This window comes from Gastrolobium bilobum, unplaced genomic scaffold (genome assembly GCF_033153095.1).
Source record: "Gastrolobium bilobum isolate Gb01-03AN ecotype WA unplaced genomic scaffold, APGP_CSIRO_Gbil_v1 utg14062, whole genome shotgun sequence".
NCBI classification, from domain to species: domain Eukaryota; kingdom Viridiplantae; phylum Streptophyta; class Magnoliopsida; order Fabales; family Fabaceae; genus Gastrolobium; species Gastrolobium bilobum.
Genome location: NW_026898155.1, coordinates 82,384 through 107,532, shown reverse-complemented (window position 1 = coordinate 107,532; position 25,149 = coordinate 82,384). Strand labels below are relative to the sequence as shown.

At 33.4% G+C, this 25,149-nt stretch overlaps 3 protein-coding genes across 4 annotated transcripts; 1 reads left to right on the top strand and 2 right to left on the bottom strand.

Moving 5' to 3' along the window:
- Positions 1-416: 416 nt before the first annotated feature.
- Positions 417-1,372, bottom strand: LOC133313349 (transcription repressor OFP7-like). Its single transcript, XM_061514713.1, has one exon. The coding sequence runs from the start codon at positions 1,344-1,346 to the stop codon at positions 534-536; it is 813 nt and encodes a 270-aa protein (XP_061370697.1). The 5' UTR covers positions 1,347-1,372; the 3' UTR covers positions 417-533.
- Positions 1,373-9,548: 8,176 nt separating this feature from the next.
- Positions 9,549-11,957, top strand: LOC133313333 (uncharacterized). The gene is made up of 3 exons (XM_061514700.1): positions 9,549-9,824; positions 10,499-10,837; positions 11,445-11,957. Exons 1-3 carry the CDS (start codon positions 9,549-9,551, stop codon positions 11,955-11,957), a joined length of 1,128 nt encoding a protein of 375 aa, XP_061370684.1.
- A 2,778-nt stretch (positions 11,958-14,735) lies between these two features.
- Positions 14,736-23,867, bottom strand: LOC133313317 (protein ESSENTIAL FOR POTEXVIRUS ACCUMULATION 1-like). 2 transcript variants are annotated; one of them, XM_061514670.1, is made up of 9 exons: positions 23,727-23,867; positions 22,102-22,190; positions 21,048-21,944; positions 20,837-20,966; positions 19,387-20,178; positions 16,495-19,231; positions 15,739-15,935; positions 15,517-15,576; positions 14,736-15,299 (listed from the first exon to the last, which is right to left on the bottom strand). In XM_061514670.1, the coding sequence occupies exons 1-9, from the start codon at positions 23,791-23,793 to the stop codon at positions 14,938-14,940; spliced, it is 5,331 nt and encodes a 1,776-aa protein (XP_061370654.1). In that variant the 5' UTR covers positions 23,794-23,867; the 3' UTR covers positions 14,736-14,937. The 2 variants fall into 2 exon arrangements, with proteins under 2 accessions (XP_061370654.1, XP_061370655.1); XM_061514671.1 differs by having other exon boundaries at positions 15,739-15,932.
- Between the last annotated feature and the right edge of the window lie 1,282 nt (positions 23,868-25,149).

The following is a 25,149-nucleotide window of genomic DNA, read 5'->3' as shown; positions in this document are numbered from 1 at the left end:
TAATAATATTTTTCATAAAATATTTGTTTTTCTCATAGAAGTGCAGCTTAGTTGGTTTGGTGGTATATAATACACTAATCCAATAAAAATTGTAATATATGGTTGAAAAATTAATTTTATAATTTATTAACAAAATCTAGGGTATAAGAATTTCCCCTGTACTAGACAACAAACAAATTGCTTCTTTCATGTCAAAAATAAAGATGGCTTCCTTCAATTCAAATATTTAAATATATTGAACGTGAAACTTCACTACTCACACGTAATCCTAACAGATATAATCTATGAGCCATGTTCTTACACAGATTATAAAAGATTGTCTTGTATTTTTAAAGAAATAAAGAGATCAACATCATCCTGCTCCATGATTATGGTTTTCTAAGAAAAATCAAAATAAACTTTTAGAAATAGTCCAATGTAAGTACTAATACACATACAAGTGTGGGTCTCACATATATGATATCAAAAGGAAAACAAATCAAACTTCCAAGATGTGCAAAGTCACAGAAAAACCAGTCCAATACAAACATAAACTACGCAGCTTCTAGACCAGTTTTAACGTCTGTTTGAAGATTTTTGATCGATGAAGGGTTCCAAATGAACATTTGTTGCCAGATCTCCATGAAAGCTCGCACAATTACAGCGTGATAACTCCGTGAGTTCAAAGACAGGAAACACTGCAAAAGGTGTTCCAAATCCTCAGCCTCAGACATCTCCATCTCCGTTATCATCTCCAGCATCGATTTTTTGAAATCTTCATACGGTTCCTTGGATTTTTTCACCACAGCAAAGCACTCTTTCACCTTCCCCTCCATTATGCTGCGCGTGGACATCACCGTCCTTTTCTTCACCTGCGCCATTTCTTGTCCTTTTCGATTCTCCAAAGTGTGATGAAATCTCGTTCTCTGAACCGTTTTTACGCTGCTTATCTTCCTTCTGTGCCTGCTAACTAACTCTTTCTCCGGTTTGTGGGGATAATGGACCATCTCATCGTGACAAAACTCATCTGAGAAACTTGTCATGCAAGAAATCAAAGTTTCACTTTCTTCTTCGTTCAAGTTATCAATTAGAAAGTCACTTCTCCTTGATTGAACGCTCGACGTGCTTTTTCGGCCTCTGGATTTAACTTTGCAGTGGTCTTCAGGTGTTGACGGTGGCGGAGCAGGGAGTTTTGGATATAAAACATCACGTGCTTTGGTTTTCACAGGAGAAAGACGGTAAATAGCAGGAACAGGATTTCCTGGGAAGGAGGAAAGGTTTTTTGAGCGACACATTTGAAATGAAGGGATAGTGAATTTCAGCTTGAAGCGTTTAGCCATATTGCGTGGGGAACAACTATATTGCATTTAAGCTGTGAAAGAAAATGCTACAAATATAATGCTCCCCAAGGCCAAAGGGTCTAATTAAGAATATATATATTATAAGCAGAAATAAATAAAATAAAATAAAAGAAAGGCCGGCATGTTAATTAGGACTAGGGAGCAATTAAAGTATGACTGAATCCGAGTAAGGGTCCTGGTCCTGGCCCTGTAATTCCCTACATTGTGTCCTCTTCGAAAATGGCTGTGAATTAGCTGGTCCACCTCCACAATAGAGACAAACACATAATTGCAAGAATGCCACGTTTGCAGAGTTTCTCATCAGTATACTGACAACTTATTTGCAAAGTGTTGTGCCAAAGGTATAATCAACGCCGAACAACTAGTCAATTTAAATTTTTAAATGAATTGATAGGACTTAATCATCAAGTTTTCTGTTGTGTTCCTTCACTGCTTCTTTTTAATTACCCAAACCTGGGGTTTGGGTAATTTTTTCATTTAATTCTGTAAATTATTGAGGATTATACATAGCTCATGTTTAATGATATGTTACATTAAATGAGTCCCTCTATAAGACTTAAATTAAAAATTATTTACTCCATATATTCACCATCACCAATTTACACACCGTATAAATCATTAGTTTTAGTAAGGCAAATATTTAACAGTCTAATTTAGATGATCTATTTGAAAATTAAAAAAATATACATAAACTACGTCAACATAGCGAATAAATCTTTGGTACTACTGTTGTACCAAGATTCAGTGCATCTCATCAATGAGAGCAATACATATCAGAGGAAGAAAAAAAATTTGACAGAAAAAAAATAAAATTAACTGACATGTAATATTTTTGTTGGTGGGATGCACTGAATCTTTGGTACACCAGTAGTACCACAGATTTATTCGAACACAGCATACTAGTACTAAAAATTTCAGGGGGGTCATTAATTAATTAATTAAATATTCTGTCTAATGGGTCTGGTAATCAGGAAAAAATTTAAATATTTTGATGTGCGCACAGTGCAGGTTGGGAGATTAAAACTTGAGACCCACTAGTTACCCTACATCAGCCGGTAATTTCTTTTAAAAGCACATCTCTCTCAGTTGAGTAATTATTATATGGCAATTTTTGCAGTATCATCGAATATTAATTGCTGTAACTTTCTTTCAACTATCATAACAATAAGGGGGGTAACAACGTGCAACATAACAGATATATATTGGGCAATCAAATTAAATTGTTAAAATGACCGTCCACAGGGAATTTAAAATAAAATTAAATTGAAATACACCTTAGATTGACTCTAGTAAAGTAAGTAGTGTATGTTAAAGAAAAAACATAAAATTATTAATTATTAATTAAAAATTAATGGTTGAAATTGTAATAAAAAATATGTATATATAATAAATTATTAAATTATTAAAAAAATCATTTTTCAACCAATAAATATAAATATATATTTCAGCACTCAATTTAGATGACCCAAATTTTTATGTTTCCCATATGATGCTGAAGGTAATAGCTCAACACCTTCTGAGCAGAATATTTTAAATCAATATGGTAGAGAGATTAAAAAATATATTTTATGGATTGGGATAAATAGGAAAAACAAGGTACACAAGCAAAACGTTGACAATATCAACAAAGCATATCCCCCAACCGCAAAAGAATGAATCTATCCCCGTCACCCATATTACTTTCAACGTTTTTCTCAATAAAACAATTACACGTTGATGGATTGCCTTTTATATTGGCACCAAAGCTCCCAGGGTTTTCACAATGGGACAAAGCTCATACCGAAACCTAGCAACCAGATAAGTCTGACGTATCATACATGGACAAAACGACAAGAGTTTCCAAACAAACAGAAAAATTATGCTATGGCTACCTTCTTAATTTGACTAAGGCCACACACTTGCTCTGCATGTCTAAGTCCAACTAACTTAAGAACCCTTTGTGCTGCATATCTGATACTTATTTATTGTTCATCCATCTTGTAAATAATCAATTCAACTCAAAAATTTAAAGTGTTGAGTGAGATTAGGTTAATACTTTTTTATATATCTTAATACGTCCCCACAAGAGCTCTAGTACCATGTAAAGAGCCAATTCAACTCAAAAAATTAAACTGTTAGATGAGACTACATTAATAATTTCTATATATCTCGAGGCTATATTCTATAACGTAGACAGACACTTCCACATTTTCAATTATATAATAACGCTTGTTTGAAAAATTGTTAAAATGTTTTTACTGTAGAAAACAAACCTTGATAATTACAACGGCGTGACATTGATCATATGTTCATTGAAATGTAAATGGTTTAATTTTATACTGATTATAGATTAAATTTAAACTTTTATTATAAGAGTGTATTTGTTTTTCAAAAAAGAATTACGATATCATCAAGGCAAGAGAGTAAAATTTTAATGTCTATATATATAAATTCCCTTTTGAAAAAAATAAAAATATCTTTTGCGTCTATTTAGCTATTTGGGCTTAATTTATATGCTTAGCCGCACCAAGGTTTTTGTCTTCTGGGTATATGTATATATGCTTGGCAAGAGTGCCTAACCCTATTATGTACCGTCTTGCTAGAACAATATTTAACTAGATTATTACTCGTAATATATACGAAATGACATGAAATATAATTAATATATTATAATGAATAATTTATTTTTTTATTTTTTTTAAAATTGATATAATTACATGATTTATCTATTAATTATTAACATGTTAAAATAATTCACTAAACCTAAAATGATGCAAAATGTATCATTTGGTTCGAATGGTAAATTTTTTCTTTTTATTTTGATTTACTATATTATTATTAAATTGATCGAAAGATACATTGAGATTGATCAATTTTGAAAAAAAATATGCTATTTTTTAAAAATATAACATGTAATCAAATTTTATGCGTATTAATTTACATATTCCATTTTTGTACACAAATTAGGACACTATATATCTTGTTTAAATAAAAAATTAAACATAAATCACAAAAGGACACATATTAATATGATAATTCAACAATTAATCATAAAAATTAAAATTAATCACGGTAGGAATCTGAAAATAATAATATTAAGAGAAACAAAAAACAATATTAGTATGAGAATAAAAGATTAATTTAGTGAATATAATTTCGAACATGGATAACAAATTTTTCAAGAAAAACAGAAATAATTTATAAATCACATAAGTTTAACAATATTTGTAAAAATATTATAATATAATAAGGTTTTAACAGACACCATTCATGACAACATTGGATTCTTGATTGAAATATGGTTGTTAGAGTATAATATAAACCATTAAAAAGGTTATCACCTACCGGTTTTAGTTTTTTGGTTGAATTGATTCTTTACATGATATCAGAGCATTGCTGTCCCGAGTTCGATAATATAAACCATGTAAGGAGGCGTGTTAGGGTATAATATAAATAATTAAAAAGGTACTACTTAACAGTTTAAGTTTTTGAGTTGAATTGATTCTTTACAATGGTCATGAAGTTATATCCTATTTTTACGTAACAATGACTGTCATTCTCGCTCATAGGATCAGAGGCGGATCTAGGTATATGAGAAGGGGGGCAAGTGCCCACCCTTAAAATACGATGTAAAAATACAAAAATATTATTCTCTTAAAATTTAAGTTTTTTCCAATTTAATTTTGGGTAGGATAATATAACAATCAATTAGGGTTACTACCAGTGTTATTACCAATCAATTTATCCGTTAGATCGATTATGTTGATCCAACGGTTATATTTATTTTCATCTTTGTATGATTATGATTCCTCATATTTAATACTTTATATTTATTTGCATCTTTGTATGGTTATGATTTTTCATATTTAATGTTTTTACATTAAATAAGGGGATCATAACCATACAAAGATGGAAATAAATACAATCGTTGGATCAACATAATCGATCTAACGGTAAAATTGATTGGTAGTAACCTAGTTGGTTGTAACGATATCCTACTCCTTTAATTTTCCTCTTTCTATTTTATCTTCCCGTGAGATTTTTTTCTCCTCCACCTTCATTATCCAAACCTAACAGCAGAGAGCTCTATTCTAAACCCATTATTTGCATATACATACTGATTCATCTCCTCTCAAACCTCAATCTTCATTATTAGAAGTTGGAACATTTGTTTCTTCCTCCATCATCGGTCCAGTTAAGTCACAATCCGTCCAGATCCGAATTTAAACCAGACCCAGTCAGCCGGCAGCTGCTCGCAAGTCGCGTTCCAGACCAAACCTAGATCTATACGTACCTGAACTTATTGAGTGCCCACCCTTCGTTAATTTTCTGAATCTGCCACTGCATAGGATAAATAGATTTCAGCAGTGCATGTGAATAAGGTAGAGGTTAACAATTCCTCTCACAATGAATAAGGGGAATCTAAAAAAATACCGCGCAAGAAAGAGATTCAAAATATATTTAAGAAAAAAAATGATTTGATGTAGTAGTTTGTTTTAAAAAAATTGAAAAAAGAATAAATAAAAAATACATGTGGAAAAGAAAACCTTATTTGGAAATGACGAAATTAAGAATAAACTTGTAACTATTTCAATTTGTAAAGTTCTAAGAATGAGAAACAAAATAACTTTAAGAGCAATAAAGGATATGAACTGAAATTCATCTATACGGGATGAAAGGCGGTTATAAATTAGCTGCATAGATATTTAATAGGTGTAGGATCTTTTGACACCGGTGTCAAATTTCAAGTTTGACATTTCTTCTGAGAGCCGTCAGATCAAAAAAATCAATGGTATCACATGCTTACAAATCAGAGTCTTTGATCTTTTTTTATCTAACGACTCTCAGATGAGGTGTCAAACTTTAAATTTGATACTAATGTCAAAGGATCCTCCCCCTATTTAATATAATTTAAACTTGAAAGAAGTAATTTATAGATGGAGTAATTTAAAAATAATAAGTGTTATATTCATTTTTAATTGTTGATCTACTTGCATCGAACATCTTAATTTATTAATCAATCCCATGAATCATTAGATGCAAATGAGATCAATGATTAAGATTAAAAGTATAATTTATATCGATGAAAAAATGATTCTAACCCATATTATAAGGGCATGATCGTTTTACACTGGTATAAAATTAATGAATTCTACATTTAATCTTAAGGTAGTGTTTGGTTGAAGGTTTATTTTGGGATTGATGGGAAAGTGTAAGTGGATATTGGAAAATACCACGATTGGTTCAGGTTTTTTCAAAAAATACCAGGCAAATAGGATAGATGGAAAAATGACTTTTGTGTTGATTTTTTTTGATGAAATTCACTGTTACAGAATACCACTTGAGATGTGGTATTTTGAGATAACTGGGGAAGTGAAAAAATAGGTGCAAAGTTTCTCCCGAACATAGATTTTGCATATTTAAATAAATTTTCCTGGTAATATTTGGGTCAACCAAACAACTTTTTTTACATTTTCATACCAAACTCACTTTTCAACCATTTCTCTATCAAATTACATTTCCCTAGTAAAAAAAAATTTCTCCCGAACCAAACACTACCTAACTTTTAATCTACTTGCCTAATTCAGTAATCATGTAATCTATTAGATGCAAGTGAGATTAACAATTAAAATTGGGTATAGCTTACATCTCTATAAAAATAACAAGTCTCATACCCAATATTAATTATTGATTTACTTTCGTCTAACAACTCTAACTTATTAGTTACGTAAACCATCAAGTACAAATAAAATCAATAATTAAGATTGTTACATATCCATACAAAATAATCCTGCACTTATATTATATGGCTAGAGTCACTTTTTACAAAGTGATGGCGCAGAATAAATTTAACGACAAATAATTAAAATCAAAAGAAAAAATTGTCAAAAAAATATGTGAAATTGCTTTAGATTTATTAAATTTGAGATGCATATAATCGCTTAGTTTCTTGATAATCATATAAATTGGTAGATGATTGTATTAATTGAAATTATTATTAATAATAAATTATAAATAATTAATAAATTTAAAAGGGGAAAACTTATGATAAAAAAAATTTGGATTAAAAATATAATAATACCACGTGGATCGAGAGCTGATACCAATTTTTTTTTTTTGGTGGGTACCAAAATTATTTTTATAATAACATATATTACATTTTTTTTTTTAAAAAAAACACTCAAATTTTAATATTGAAATCACCCAAAATGATTTCCTAATATAGGTAAAAAAATTGTCTTTTATGATTTTTTATGTACTTTTTAAAGAATTTTAAGTCATCTAATTAAACTATATATATATATATATGTATATTATAAATTAAATATAGATAATTATTAAAATTGATTGTAGGATTTAAACTACTATGAGTTGTCTAGATTATAACATCAAACATAATACTTTTCTGTTTTCCTTTGTTTTCCAAAAAAAAAATCAAACAAAATACAACAAAATTTACTAAAACATAGCAATGAAAATGGTACGATCACGACTTCCATTCACTATATTTATTTTGGAAAAATTATTTCTCGAGTCACCGGAGATAAAATTATTTTTAGTGAGCTCAAAACGATGTCGTTTTGGGTTATAAGATTAAAAAATTATAATAATAAAGACTAATATAACTCTGTAATATATTATAATTACAAAAATACCTTGATGTATATCCCAAAATGATATCATTTTAGACTCACCAGAAATAATTTATCTCGTGAACAAATACTTTACCCATTTATTTTAGTAAAGTCATTTTTTTGTCCTTTACAAGTCTTTATGTCTAACGGTCTCAGTAGGTTGAAAAAGTAGAAGCGGAAGGACGATCTGATATCACGGTAAAGTAGTATACTCGCATGAAAGTCGCATTATACATGCACTTCTTTGTACATGCAAAACTACAAATATACAAGATTTGATTATTATATTACATGGAAGAATAATGAAAGAATGAAATATATACGGTGAAGTGATTGAATTATGAGGTGTTATTTGAACAAGCTCAAAAACAAAATATAAAATACCAGAGAAAATATTTAAAAAAATCATATGTTTTTATAATAATATTGAATTTTCTATAAAAATATAACTCTGACTCATAACAAAATATTAAAACATACTATATCCTATATCTCCCAATATATATATTCGTATAAATTTGATCAGTTCAATAATTATTAGGCTAAATCAGATACGGTTGAGATTGCTACTGTTGATGAATGTCTGGGTTGAGATGCTCTTTGATTTCAATATATATTCCCCTCTCAACCCCATAACTAGGCTGGTTAAGGTAAGGTTGACTATTTCCTATCAATTTATTTTTTTGAAAATATATAATTAATTGCGACATTTTACTTATTATTTTAAAATATAATTACAAACATGAAAAATAGTAAAAGAAAAAAAAAAAAAACGTACATATAACTAGGGATGTAAATAGGCCGGTCGATCTAACAGGATTTTATGACTCAGTCTATTACATATAATTAAATAGAAAAGGCTCAGGCCTAAAAAGAAGCCTATTTAGGAAGGAGGCTATAGGTTTTTTTATATGTTGGGTCTATAAGCTTATAGGTCGATTTATGTCATATTATTTTTTTTAAATAAAATAAATAAATTATTATTTTAATGATTTTGTATAATAAAGTCATATTATTTTAATTAATATTTTTAATTATTGAATGACTAATAGAATTAAACAGGCTGACAAGTCTAGCCAAGACTTAAATTTTTAAAAAACAAGTCAAGTCAGACTTATAATTTGGACCTATACAAGATTAACATACCACACCAAACTTAAAATATTTTGCACAAACATAGCTTCTATAAAGCAAAGCCTAACTCAATCCAACCTATTTATACACGTAGTTAAAAACCCTTTTTGTATATGCTAAATTTCCCCAAAGAAAAAAGAAAGGAAAAACTGTAATATGCCGCGAAAGCAGTGGCGAGAAGGCACCACCACAGCAGCGACACCTACGCGCAAGGAACACCTGTGTTTTGATTCCCCCGTCACTAGGACACAATTCCATAGACATAAAAATCATTTGTTTCTCTGAGGAAATTAACCCTAAGCCTGTTGAGGCATAGGGTTTTCTTAGAAAGAGGAAGAAGGATTCCTTTCCTTCTTTCTTGATTTGTTTGTTTAATTTCCTGTTTGCATTTTTGTGTTAATAAGAGTCTCCTTTTATAGTTACATGATAAGATAACTAAGCTAAAAATTCTATTAAAATCATGAGGAAACTGTGTCCTAATTTTGACAAGGCAGATGGGTTAGAGACCGTTCTTGAAGTGCCTATTCCCGAGGAGATGTTGAACAACATGGGCACCAATGGGTTCAATCGCTGGCAGAACATGCGAACTCTCATGAATGCTCAAGTTGCTGATAATTCTTCTGCACCCTCAAATAATGAATTCGTGGCATTGCTTAAACTTGTGGGTGCTCCTCTTATTCCTCTTCAGGTTCAATCCGACAATACTTTGACTCGACCCCTCAAAGATTGTTCCATTGTAAGCATTATCAACCTTTTATTTCCCTTATTCCTTAAAAGAAAAATAGTAATATTTTTTAGACTAACATATAGGCGTTAGTGCATGACCAGACCATTATGTACCCATGCCTAAAATTATACAAAATTCTGTTTGATCTTTTCACTTTTGCCACGTTATTTTAATTAGTATACAAATCGTATGGTATGATATAACCTGCATAATTTGATGGAGGGCAATTAATTCATCATTATGATAGCCCATGTATATCACGTAGTTCTATTTTGTGCCTTGGTTAATTTTGCTTGGGAATATGGTTTTCTCCGGAGTCCAGACCTACAAACCTTGTGCGTTTAAAATATGGGAAATATGGGAAAAGATTCGTTTACAATTTTCTTTTTACAAAGTATGTTAAGTATGACCGGTCATACACTCTTGATTGAAGTATGACCAGTCGTACTTAGTGTAATTTGTAAGAGTTTGTAAACAAAAAGTTTGTAAATATAACCTTCCCCTTAAAATATTTATTCAATATATAAAAAAAAAAAATGCAAAATATTTAATGTTGATAATGGATGGCCATCCACCGTCTAAAGAAGCCTTAGATTAGGTGCCATTGTTTGCTTATAAACCTGTTTTATTCTTGTTGTTGTTGTTGAATTATATTAACTATAGTATCATTGAATAATGGGCAGAGAGATTCCACTGCCAAATACATAGTTCAGCAGTATGTGGCTGCCACTGGAGGACTAGCTGCATTGAATTCACTGAAAAGTATGTATGCAATGGGACAAGTGACAATATATGAGTCAGAGATGCGTCAAGGTGATGTTAGCGTTCAATCAAGAGGAAGGGGCGAAGTAGGAGGCTTTGTGCTATGGCAAAAGAACCCAGATTTATGGTGCTTGGAATTGGTTGTGTCCGGTTTCAAGGTTAGTGCTGGCAGTGACGCTAAGGTATCATGGAACCAATCTTCTTCTCAACCTTTTCATGCAAACAAAGGCCCTCCTAGACCCCTTCGCCGTTTCTTCCAGGTAATATACATACATAGCGTATAGCTTAGTTATTTAAATTGATACATACAGGCTTTTTGATAGATGTAACGCAAAATCAGACACATTTCACCTAACAAATTCTTTTGACAAATTATTTATCAATCTAATAGGAATGAATCTTGTATGGGGAGCCCATGTGCACTTGGGGATATGCGCAACTTAGATGCGTATCGCACAAGTCGTGCATGGAAGTGATATATGACTTAAACGCGCACACTCTCCTTACTTGTTTCATTCACATTAAATTGGTAAATAGTTTGGTAAAAGAATTAATTCGGTCAAATATCTCTGATTTCACATTACATCGGTCATAATGTCAATGCTTAACTATAAAAACTTACTTCTCATTAAACTCGACTTGACTAGCGAGTGTGGGGTAGAGGCAAGGGTAGAGGCAATCCTCGTATGCAGCCTTACCCTTGCATAACTGTAAGTAAAGAGGGTATTTCCTGAATTCGAACCCATGACCTTTCAATCATGAAAGAACAACTTTACCATTGTTCCGGTCCCCTTAATGTCAATGTTTAACTATATCTTCGAAAAAAAAACAAAAAGCTTAATCATCAATTGTGCTTGTTATTATCAGGGGCTGGACCCAAGGTGTACAGCTAACTTGTTCCTAGACGCGGAATGTGTAGGAGAGAACACCATTGACAATGAAGTTTGTTTCATACTAAAGTTACAAACGGACCAACACATACTCCAAGCACAAAGCACGTCTAATACTGAAATTATAATGCACTCAATATTGGGGTACTTTAGCCAGCGCACAGGGCTACTTGTCAAAATTGAGGACACCAAGTTGGTAAAAATGAAGCCTGTTAAAGGAAAAGACTCTGTGTTTTGGGAAACAAGCATCGAGTCTATGATTGAAGATTATAGATATATCGATGGCATTAACATAGCGCACAGTGGGAAGACTGTTGCCACACTTTATAGGTATGGTGCAGCGCATAATCACAAAAGGATGATTGAGGAAAAATGGAGGATTGAAGAGGTTGATTTTAACATTTTTGGGTTGTCCATGGATTGCTTTTTGCCTCCCTCTGATCTTGAGAGAGAACACGATGGTGCAGAGCAAGCAGTGGGAATGAGTTAGGATTTTGCTCCACAATTTTCCTTATCACTTATACTCCTGAACTATGTAGGACGTGTAAATACAACATAGACAAGTATAAGTGAATGAAAAGTTTTATACCTTGTCCTCCACTTGGAAGGTTCGTGATTCATTATTTTAACGGGCAACTTTTGGCTAACATAAATTGCATTTCGTTTGAAAAATGTTCATTTGGATTCACAATTTTCATTTAGAAATAATCGTATAAACTGGCCATTTGAATTCAGAAATTGTAAATTGATCACATAATTCCATTACTGAATCGACGATTTCAATTCAATCTTAATTTACTCTCCTTAATATACGTTTCTTTCGGTCTCAAACATGTGTCTTACTTCACCTGGCATGAAATGATGAAACTTATGTTCTCTTATTTATGTCTATGAATTTGTACCCTTAAATTATTAACGTCTCCCTTTGGAATTAAATGGCTAGCCAGATGACACACTCAGTTATCAAGAAAAATTAAGCAAATTAACCAATAACAAGAATCCTTCCTTTTGCTTGTAAGCATTCTGGGCAGGTCTCAACAGACCAAAGCGGATTATTTATGAAGAGCATGTATTCCAAAATACTCATTTCCCTCCTCATAATCTTACTACCCAAATTAATGAATTTCAGGATTCAAATTTTAAAGTACTTGCGTAAATCTTATCATATTGATTGTATATTTTTGTATATATATTATATGAACATTGTCATGCATTTGCCCAGACATATTTACACTTTGTATTTTTTTTAATTTTTTTTTATAAATATTTCAATTGGTTCATCACTTCGCGACTTGTCCGATTCGGGCCAAGTTCAAGATCAAGGTTTTAAATTCCTCCCAAAAGTGATTTTGAGAATCGAATACACATTCTCACCCCATCTGCTCAGCTCCTATATGTCAACTGAGCTACCCAGAAATATTTACACTCTTATGCTTACTCTCTTAGCATTGTAAGCTTATATAAAACAACACACGTGGGAGAGCCAAGAGGAGAGGCTAAGAGAAAAGTTTTGAATTAAAAACTAAGTATATGTGTATTTTAAATTTAAGTAAATTAAAAAAATATATAAATTAAAAGAAGAAAATAGTTAAAAGAAAAAATAATCTTTAAAATTAAAAGGGATTAATACATAATTAATTAGATATAACTTATAGAATATAAAAAAGGAAAAAAATATAAAGAAAATGAATATACATAATCAATTTAAAGAGTTTAAATTTAAAATTTAAAGGAGAAGTTACCAATGACATGTAAATTTTTTAGGGGAGAGTAAGTTAAAAGATTAAATAAGATAGTTTACTCTAATTTAATGTATAAGATTAGATAACTTTGGAAATAAAAAGCAATTTTGATGTAAAAAATGAAAAGAAGTGATTTAAGAATATAAACAACTGGGATTTAAAGATAATAAATAAATTTTAATATAAAACAATTGAAAGTAATTATTTTTTAAGCACAAGCAATAGAGATTTTTTTAAAAAACAATTAACATTTTTAAGGGAAAAAATATATCGTTTTAAAAGACATAATTTTATTTCGTTTTAAGTGAAACAAATATGTTTTAATGGATTTTTTTTATCTTTTTTCTATTCTCCAATATTCGCTCTTTCTTTCTTCTCCTAATTTTATGAAGTTGGGAGAGAATATAAAAAACAATCAAATATGCACCAAAACAAAAAATTTAACTCAAAATAATGACTTTTTGATCCTTTTGCCCCTCATTAATTAATTAATAACTATTTTGCTCCTTACTCAAAACTATCTATCAATCTGTCCATTTTTAATCGATTAACTTGAATATTTAATCGATTAAATTATCATAATAGGCAAAAAAATTATTCGATACTTAATCGATTAAATAGTTGATGTAATCGATCAAATTGTGATAGATTGATATATAGTTTTGGACAGGGGGTATTATGGTTATTTTTTATTTAATTAAGGGCATAATAGTCAAAAAAGACCAAAATAACACAGTTGTGTCATTTAAAATGACAATTTTTTTTTTAAATAATTAATAATTTAAGAGTTTTTAAAAAACTAAAAAAAAAGAAAAAATTATTTGTCATTTTAAAGGACTCAAGTTTATGTCATTTTAAATGATATTATCATATTTTAGTGTATATTTAATAATTTTTTATATTCTCACTCATTTGCAAAAATAGGTGGACAGAGAAAGGAAGAGTATTGCTAAAAAGAGAAAAAGTAAAAATTACCAAAACACAATCGTTTAAAATGACATAAAATCATGTTATTGTCAAATATTTTTTCCTAATATTTTTTTATGCCAAACAACGAAAAGTTACGAAAAAGAGAATATAATGAGATTATCTCAATTTTAATATAAACAATTACTATGTAGAGGTTGATACTGAAAAAAATAAATAAAAATAAGCAGCTGTTTGAAAAAAAAATTCATTTTGGTTTATATTTAGTCCTATAATAAGAATTTAAATATTTCATTAAGAGTATAAACATAATTAATCACTCAATATGCTATTATAAGATATGTACTTACGTATGAATTTTGATAGATAATCGATACAGAAGTCTATCAAAAAATAATCATTACCAAGAATGATATGTTATTTTAGACAATTGTATTTCAAATCATTAATAATAAGTTAAAATCAAATTATATATTTTCGACCTATGTAGTTATCGAAATTGAAATCAAGAAACTCTTTGCTACACAAACTCTTCCCCAATAATCAATAAGCTTAAAAAAAAAAATGAAATGAAATTAGTTGAATGAAGTTAAGCCTGACATAAGATTATATATTTCTCTGCGTGACAGACGTCAAAGAATTCTACATTGAGATGACAAAATTGCTTGAGCAGATCCAATAAATGCTGCTACTGCTGCTGTGTTAAAAAAGCAAACAAGATCCTAAAACGAAAAACTCATTTACAAATTACAAAGTATGGTCAGAACATATTTACAAGTTCTGCAAAAACCTGTGTTAATATTAGTCTTCTGCTGTCTGGATCTCGCCCATCATGATCCGGTTACTAACAACATTGAATCCCAAAACTGCAGCGCTAACCTTTTTCCCCTTCTTAACCTTCTTCTTTCCACCTTTTGAGGAGGATTCTTCGTTGTTGCCCAGATCCTGTAAATCTGTATTTCCAGATACCATGCTTCCAGGATCTTTCTGATTATTCAATGTCTGAAAAGCTATTTCCAAAACATCAGATGGTAGCAGCTCCATGTAATTGAGAAATTTATCAATGAATTCATGATCAGGGTCATATGATCCAAGGTTTTCTATGAGAAACATCTCGGCTTCGGATCTGGATTGCTTCAAGCAAAATTCAAGGAAACTTGTATCTGCCAACTCAAAAATTGTAGTCAAAAATCAAAATGACATTTTATAGAAATTCATGTTAATTTCACCATCAAATGCCGGACCACATTCAGTTAAGTATTTAATTGCTCATTAGGGGATAATAACATACGGGCTAAGGCAAAACAGATAAAAGTCATCCTAAATCTGGATTTATCCATCAAACTATAGCAAGTAAACCAAATCTGAAATGGTACGTACCTTTTGTCCCAATAAGCCTAACGCACTCATTCTCACACCAAACTCTGAAGTCCATGGCTTCTGAAAATTAAAAAAGAAAAGAAAAAAGAAGCTCACTATCTTTAAACTGTCATAAATTATCCAATCAAAAGTAGATACATATAAAGAGCTCAATTAGACAGAACTGCCTCGCAAGTGGAATTAACACATTGTTGAAATAAATAATGAGCAATATATCTTTACCAGAATTCTTAGTCATGGCATCTTTTTTTAATTTCAGCAATGATTGAGAAGAGGCAGGTGATGATGATACAGATCGCTCAATCGGTTTGCCACTCCCTGATTTTTGTCGACTTAATGATCCGGGTGGATTACCTTTCATGGGAACATTTTTAGAACCCCAGCCTCCCTGGCTTGCAAGCTGAGGGAAATCTGACCTGCTTTCAGAGACAACAAAATAAAACATTGAATCAACTTGTCCATCAAAACTGGATTTTCATGGAAACACTAAGTCAGCCACTTACTGTTGCATACGTTACTTTTGAATACAACTGCTCTTGTATAGAGGCCATGTCCAAGGCAATCTAGGGTTAATAAGTTTTCCTAGATGTTTACCCCAAATCTTTAAATCAACCTTAATTCTGAATCAATCACCATCATGATTTTTCTAGATGTTTGCTCTTTGTTTAGGGGTCATTTTCGAAGGTATGATGTAATTATTGTTTTTATAAAGACTGAAATTTCGTTGCCCACTTACATAGGCATTTCCTTTCTTACACCCCTTGTTAAGTACTTCGCTAGCGGGTTATGATATAAAACAAATCTGATTGATTACACACTATACATGTATAATTAACAGATGCCAACACTCCAAACAATTTCAGTAAAGTAGTGTCATAGAAAATAAGATTAATCAAGCCCATACAATAAATAGTTGCAAACATAGTGCACCATGCATATAAAAACAGAAATGGCACAATGAAGAGACAGAAGTCATACTGCTTAGTTTCCTGCTTAGATTGCTCAATTGGACCCCAGAACAAGTCATCATCCCCTTTATATTTTGACTGAGAAGCTTGGGAGTTTATATTGCTAGCAGGTGCAGCTTTTGATGAAGATGAACCTGAAATTTGCCATGAAGGACCACTACTCCGAGCAGATTGGGCAGACTGTAGTTTCTGAGGAGTAGGGATTTGGTTTGCGGGAATTGAAGAAAACTTTTTCTCCTGCTCCTTTTGAATGTCCCTTAATGAAGTCGGTTTAGGAACCCTACCAGAATCAGTAGTCCATGCTGGAGAAGGAGATGGGCTTGTTGGCTCTCCTTTCCAAAGAACAAAATCTCCCAGAGACGGTCCTGAAGGGATGGCAGGCAATTGTTCTTTCTCCAGCTGCACAGCGCGGGAGGTTTTTCCTTTTTCAATGTGAGTTGTACTTATAGGCAGTTCACTAGGAGCAACTGGCATTGAGACCTTAGACCCTGACCCCTTTGATTTTGTAGATTTCTTCCGGCTTCTTTTAGTATCTTTAGCTTCAATAAAGTTCCCATCGTCTATGGATTCTGGATGGACATCTATATTTTGTGAGGACAGCATACTGTCTGAAACCTCACCATTTCTTTCACTAGATTTTTTTACATCTTCTGCCAATAGATCATGTAATGGGCTTTTCTTGCTCTTACTAATTTGAGAAGTTTCAGGTTTAGCCAGATATTCAGTATTGCTTGCTTCTCTGTTACTTTCACTCGCCACCTTCGTAGACTCTGGATTGGCCGCAACTCCAACCCAGGGAGTTGCCAGATTCATGGAATTGACAGAAGTAACAACATCGGATACAAGCATCTCTGTCAGCGACTTTTTTTGTTCTTCCTGTTGAATTTCTAACAAAGACTTTGCCTTGAAACCAGGAGCAGGTTTCCAAGCTCTCCCTGAAGGTAATTCAGAATTCTGTGTGGCAACAGAACTAACTGCCTTTAACTCGCTCTCAACAACTGTTTCAGTGATGCTTCCTGGATTATTAGCATGAAGGTCACTAACTTCTAGATGATCAGCTGCCTCAGCAGGAGCAGTTCCAGATTGATTGCCCTTACCTCTTGTTTGTTGCAGATATGTTTCATAAGCTGGTTCACCCTTACTGGCTTCCCCCAAATTTATTTCACTATAATTTGGCTTTTCAGCTTCTGACTTCTTTGACTGCTGCAAAGTCACGTTTTTCAGCAATGCCTTTGCTTGATCAGAAGACTGAGATTTGGAGGACTTTTGCTTCTTAGATTTCTTCTCAGTAGCCTTTTTGGGTTCACATGCTTCAACATTTCTTACATCCACCACAGAGGGCTCAACATTTGAGCTGTCTCTTCCAGCCTGCTGCTCTTCAAGACTATCGGATTTAATCTCCACATCCTTACCCAGTTGACTTGATAGTCGTAACTCAATCCCACAAGATCCAGCCGAAGACATAGAAACAACCGGTGCAACACAATGCACAGGTTGAGAATGCTCTTCGGACACAGAAGTTGCACTCACAAGAGTAACATCAGCCCTACAAGTGTTGCCTGGCATCTGCTCTACGGATATAGTAGAGTCAGAAACAGGAAGAGGTTTCTCCGCAACGTTAGGATCCTCTTTGGCTCTGTTCTGCTCATGCAATAGGGAACTGTCAATAGAAGCTGATGCAGGCAACGTTTCCTTCTGGTAATTTTCATTGATTTGCTCAGGAAGTGTAGGCCCCCAGCTTTTCTGATGACTAATATTACCAAATATTTGCTGAGGCAGCTGCACAAAGGCTTTGCTGCTTACGTTATAGCTACTGTCCTGGCTTACTTGCAGAGGTAAATTCAAAGCATTAGTACTAAGCTCATCATGCACACTGGGAATTGGTGTCTGAGAGCTCATGGGACAAATCTCTTGTGTCGGTTCAAGTTGAGAAGGATCCACATGCAAATTTCCCGTTGGTATTCCACCTCCCTGCAACTGCCCATAAGATAAATCACCAAAGTGCTGGTGAGGATGATGCTCCTGTAGCACTTGAGAAAGCAGTTGCTGCTGTTGGCGCAATAACAGCTGTTGCTCCTCCTGCTGCTGTTGCTGCTTCATCAATAGGAGTTTATCCAGCAAAGGCATCTGCTGTGCAGGAGCAGCTGCCTGAGAATGCAATTGTAGCAAGTATTGCTGTTGCAACATATTCAGTATTTGGGGATCTTGGGATAAACCAGAAGAAAGTAACTTCTCTGCTGTTAAAATACTAGATGGGTTATCTGCTGTGTGAGCTATTAAGTTATTTAAAGATAATTGGTTTGGTGCTTGAAACCTTTGTTGTTGAATTCCAAATGGCATTTGAAGAAAATTCTGATCATGATGCAAGTCAATCTTATTCTGAAGGGGATCCAACCCCCCTTGTAAGGGATAATTAGGCCATCCAGCAACACCATTATTTAACCCTGTGGATGACCTGTCAGATAATCCTTGAAGGATTGACAACAACTCAGAATTCTGAGACTGAAGCTGACGAGAATTATCACTCATGGAAGACAAGAGTTTTGAATGTGGTGATACATCTGGAACAATGTCTGGTTTTGGCGGAAGGGATCCTGCATCTCTCCCGGGCCAATATGGATAAGGATTGGGCAAGGACCTCTGTCTTTCAAGTGCCATCCTCTTGGCCAGCAAGTAAAGGTTGTTTCCACTATCTACTCCTGATGGGCCCAAATTACCAGAATTATTTCCAATAAACCCTGGTAAACCTAAAAAGTACACATCATGATTAAAATAAAATTATACCATCTCAAAACATAATCAATAGAGTATATAGAAGATATTATGGACAGAAATGACAGTGCATGGAAATACAATTATATTCAAATTACAAACAAGAAAACAAAATAGCAGCAGTATTAACCTTCTGATAATGTCAGACCATCAAGTGGAGGACTGCTCTTGCTACCAGACATGAGTGACTCCAAAAACCTATTTTCAGCTTCTAAAGTAGAACTCTGTCTGTGCAATGAATCATTTCTCAACATCTCAACCTCACTCAAACCAGTATGAAAGTTCCCAAAGGTACTGGAATTTTGATGACCAGCTACCTCTGTAGAGTCGAGTTTTGCTGCAGAGAACCCAGGCGGCGGTCGGGCTTTAGCTCGTAAATGGGGCATGGCATCACCAAGTTGCATCCATGACGAGTCAACTGCTGCATTTTCCAAACGAACAGGTAAATCAATACCAAAATATCCAGCCTCAAACCAACCGATAATATCGATTCCTTTAAATGGGCCCTGAACACGACCCTGAGGATCTTTATAAAAAAGGGATAAATCCTCAGGAGAAGTCTGTGGAACTCTCTTGATTTCAAGTTCACCATCCAAAATGCCAGTTAGCTGCCTCTTAACAACAGGATCCTCACTAGATTGCCACTTAGCTACATCCCTGGAGTCAGATAAATAATCCAAATTACTTTCCCACTGCTTATGAGGACCTTTTGGCTGGTGAGACCGGGTCATATCTGAGTTTCTTGACCTAAGATCACTGGGAACATCTCTGTTATCATGCATGAGAGTGCTTGCACGTTCACCCAACGGCGTGGCACGCCATGCAGCACCAGGATTAATAGAATTATTTTCTTCATAGGTTGATTCTATATTACTAGAAACCTCATCAGCCACTCTGTAAGAACCTCCATCTTCAGCTCTATCTGTAAAGAGATAGTATTAGAAAAACTCCTGGATACACAGGAAAACCCATCTTCATAATTGTTAAATGCAGAGAAGTACAACAGTATACTCAAGTTTTTTTTTTTGGGGGGGGGGGGGGGAGGGGGGGGGATTGGATTATTCAAGTTACACACATTAAAGCGGAAACCAAACAAGGTAGGATAGACAATGTAGTAAAACTTGGTAGAGCCAAAAAAGGGAGAAGTTAGAACTACTACTAAAAGGCTAGTTCAACCATGCACATACAAACATACTCACCAGACCCTTTAATATTAAAAAAAATTCTAGGTTCCAAACAATTAACATGACATGGTAATAAAAAGATCACCATCAAAATTTAGAGAGAAACAAAACTTATGATGTAATTAGTCATTTAATGACGTAGTAAAATACACAATTCCCAGGATTTTATTTAGTTTCCCATTAGCAATACCTTCATTTCTTAACCAGTTAGAGGATGCCTTGAGGCCCAGAATTAGTTAGAAAGCTATAACAATGTTTTCTTTTCATTTGAAGAGCCTTCAAAGAAATTCATATAACCACTTTCAAATGGTCAGAACCTCCCTGCTAAAGCAATTCAGTTCTAACTGAAGCTAAATTGCATCCAAACCTATCTGTAAGGTTATATTCCTAATGTACCTTGGAGAGGTGCATTTCCAAGCTTCATTCGTCTTGAATGTGTAAATTCAGTTGAGTTCCGTCCATCTTTTGACACCTGAGGTGCACTGCTACTAATTATTTCACCTTTGTCAATACCCTTTAAGACAGACTGTTCAAACAGAAAAGTAATCCAATAAACCACTAGAAATGACAGTGGCATTCAACAAAAATATACAGTAACATCAATTACCAGTTCCTCTGAATTTGTTGCACAAAGAGCTAGAGGCTCCAATGGTTCATCCTGTGTAAGAGAAGGGACCTGCACAAAATCATCCACTAGTTTTCTATGTGTATGCATATCAGTGATTTTATAGACGTCAAGCAATTTTGTCCTACTATATTTAAAGGGACAAGCTTCTCCATGCTCACTTTCAACTTTATCCAATACAGTTCCAGGGTATTGAGAATGCATAGATGCACTATTCACAGAGCTACCGCCAGAGCCAGGCCGAGCTCGTCCAAAGGTAATGCCTGGAGGCGTATCCTCCCCACGGCCCCGCCCATAAGAAAATGTAGATACTTGTTTATTTGGCGTCACATTCCGGTGATGGGAAGGCTCTACCTTTCCACGGCTATGTGAGGAGTTAGGTCTCCATGGTCGATAATGATCCCCTTCCTTTTCATCCTTTCCAGGATTGGAAATCTGAGACAAACCTTTGTCCTGGTGCAGATCACCATCTTTACCAGAGTCGCTCCATTTTTCACGAAGACCTTCTTGCTCCTTATCATCAGGACCCCAGCGTGTGTTCCACTTACTCTCACGCCGCTGATCAAAGTTTGTTTCTCTATTACCTGAATCATTCCATCTATCAGATGTACCACGACGTGGGTTTTCCGTCCATCGGTCCACTCTTCGAGCATCACCAAGGTCTTTGTCTCCATCCCTCCGATGATCCCTGCGTATGGAGGACTTAGTGTCTCTCTCTTCATCACGCCAACGATCACGGCGTCCACTTTCAGAGTCAAGCATGGATGGCCTAAAGACATCCTTTCTCTTAGGGCCATCATGCATGTCCTCTCCATTTCCAGACATCTTAACAGTCTCTGTGCGATTGCCATATGGTGGAGTTGAAATCACATGGTTTTCCTGAGTATAAAAACAAGAGAAGAAAGGCGGAATTTGAAGCAATTGTAAATTATTTCTGGAGTGATATGTGCACAGATCTTATTTGCAGATATACATTTTACAGAAGTACAAATAGACAAAAATAAAAATACAGAAGCAGCAAGGAGTCATTACACACCACATTTCCTGTTCCAGGTTTACTCTCGCCTGGCTTCGGCAGAAGCCACTGCGGTGAAAGTGGAATAGGATTGTCAGAGCCCTGTAAATCTGCACCAATGATATAAAAGAATTGAAAATTATAACCAATATCAAAATTTCCCCAAAGCAAAATCTAGGAGCAGCAAAACTATTGCTCTAAGTTTCACAACAGACAAGGAAAGCATTTAAGAGAAGAAAAGCTGAGATCCCTTCGGCCAGTAAAGAATTAGAATAAGATTTTTAAAACTCCTTTGCTCCCAAAAGAAAAAAATTATTGGCATTTGGCATAAGCAATTAAACGTTTTTTTTTTCATCAGTTGTTCTTTATAATTGACAAGTTAATACAAAATTTACACAAAATAAAAAAAAAAAAAAAGAGAAGCACAAGAAGATCAATGGACCAATTAAAAAAAAGAAAACAGAGAGAGAGAGAATTTATGCATTGACGGAATGACGGTCTCTTGCATTGACGGAATGACGGTTTCTTGCAATAAGAAACTATTAGAAAAATTATATGAAAAAAAATGAATACATGAAAATAAGTCAAAACTTTCTAAGACTTTTTTTGTATGCAAATCTACTTGACACGACAATTCAATCAGAAATTTGACTATGTTATGCACATTAACACTTTAACGGTTATAGCTTGAAGAAAGTGCTGCTGTAAACCTGCATAAATAAAAGATAAATTGGGAAAGGTGAAAGGTAAAAACTATACGAAATATAAAGACACACAAAATTGGCAAATAAAGAACACGCTAAATCTGAATTGATGTCAGTGATTAAGCTTAGCTAGTACACAATCCAAAAGTTAGAGAGGACACAAATGTCTGCATACCTCTTTTTTATACTATAATACTAAACAAGTCCCGATAAAATTTCAAATTTTCAATCAGTTAGAAAGCCAGTGTATCATCATCAATTTCAGTAGAGTGGGGCAACACTATATTTCAGTATATCAAACAAAATCAAATAGAATCATGCGGCAGCATCCTAATCTAAAAGTGCTCCATGTATTTTGACAAGTAAACGTGGTAATAAACTAGAAAGTCCAGTAACAATCACTAACGTCAAACAACAGTCCTAACATTTTACGGTTTTCAAACATTATGGCACTAAAGTTTCCCAGGGTACAGCCAGAAAACTAACAAGCATAAAAAATACCTTTCATCTTAATGAGCAGCAATGTCTATTGCAGTATGATGAAATGATATAAGCTTCTAGTCCTTAAGTTCACGAAGAAAGCCATACAAATGTACAATAAAAATCACTAGCACAAGCGAAAAATTAAATTTAAAAAGAATAAGAGTCCATGCGCGGTCAACTAACAGTTAGTTCAAACAGGAAAACAGAAAGAGTAAGAAATAAGCGGAATGCAGACCAATTCGTCAATGTTATCTACCGAATTCAATACCGAGACCTAAATCATCGAGCTTAGAAACGAGAAGAGGAATTTAGAAAGGAAAACAGTTAAGAGACCAAGCAAAACCCTAAACAAAAACAGAGAAGTGAAGTCGTTGGCATAATGAACATGAATAGCGAAAGTGGGTGGAAAGATGCAAGGGTTTAGGGAGGGGACGAAAGTGAAAAGCGAAGAGCGAAAACCTTTGGAGATCTGGAAAGGAGGAGGAGCGGAGATGTGAAGGCGAGTGGTGGAGGTGCGGTCAGCCATGGTTGATCAGAGAGAAAGTGAAGGAGCAAGAGCGTTTGATTGCGATTGAACAGGGTGGGTGAGGGAAACCCAAGGCAATGGCAACAGTGGTGAATATAGGAAGTCTCAAATGCTGGGGTACACGTTACAACACTACAACCCTTAGGCTCACGTTAGTCGGAGGCACTAGTTCTAACCAATGATGCCGTGGAATAAATATCCACGCGTCAAGAACGGAGCGTGCCTAACATGCTGGGGATTTTTCCTCTATTGTTGTGTGGGGAGTATAATAATACTTTTAATGTTTACTTTAAAATTAAAAATACCTTTAATTTTTTTTAATCAGTACTATTTTTATGTAGAAAATATTCATATCTCTTCCTAACATTATTAATATATTTATATTTTTATTATTATTGTCTCTGTTTAAACAAAATATATAAACATTCAGCACCAACACAAATAAATAAAGAATACATGAATTCCTAAAAGAAAAAAGTATATAAAATTTTACTTTATATTCGATTAAATAATAATGAATGCTTTGTATTTAGTGCAAGTATTTTCATATAATAATTTTAATAAACATCTTTAAAAAATATTGATAAAAATGAAATAAAAGTTTTTAAATGTGAATGATATGCTCTATCACACTAATAAAATGTAATGATATCACAAAATTTCAATGAATTTTATACATATGATTGGGGTAGAACCATAATCAACCATTATGTCAGTGAAACTTTGCATGCATAAAAGTATGGGGTTCTTCAATTTTTCCTGAAGAATGAATTAACCATGGATCAAATTATTTTGTTATTTTTCATTAACATCATGTAGATGCAATTTTTTGTCATGCTCAATTTGGCAAATTGTTTTATCTCATTACTTTTTGTCAAAGGATGTTGGTATGGTACTGCTGCTAAAGTATTTTCAACTTGCATGAATAGTTATAAGTTACAGTATTGTATAATACTCACTAAAAATGCTCATTTCAATCAACCTTGAGTGACATGATAGAAGAGGATAGATTTGGATGCCGCAGAGATGGTTATATGTTAGAGCTGTTGTCTATTTTGGGATGAATTTTGTCTCTCTACGGTCATAATGGAAGAAAAAAATGTATAAATTTTCACTAAATTAACAAAGGTAATTGGTGCTATGAGTGAAAAATACTGATATTCTTATAAATTTATTATGGAGAAAATTTAAATAAAATGTTGTCAATATTATAAAATTAGGACTAATGAAAGATTGTCTTTATGTGAAGGAGCTAAGATTGGAGAAAATAATGTATTAGGAATTTTTATAAGATGATATTTATATTTTATTTTAAAAAAAAAATTGTAAATTTATAGTTTTGGCCTTAGCTATTTG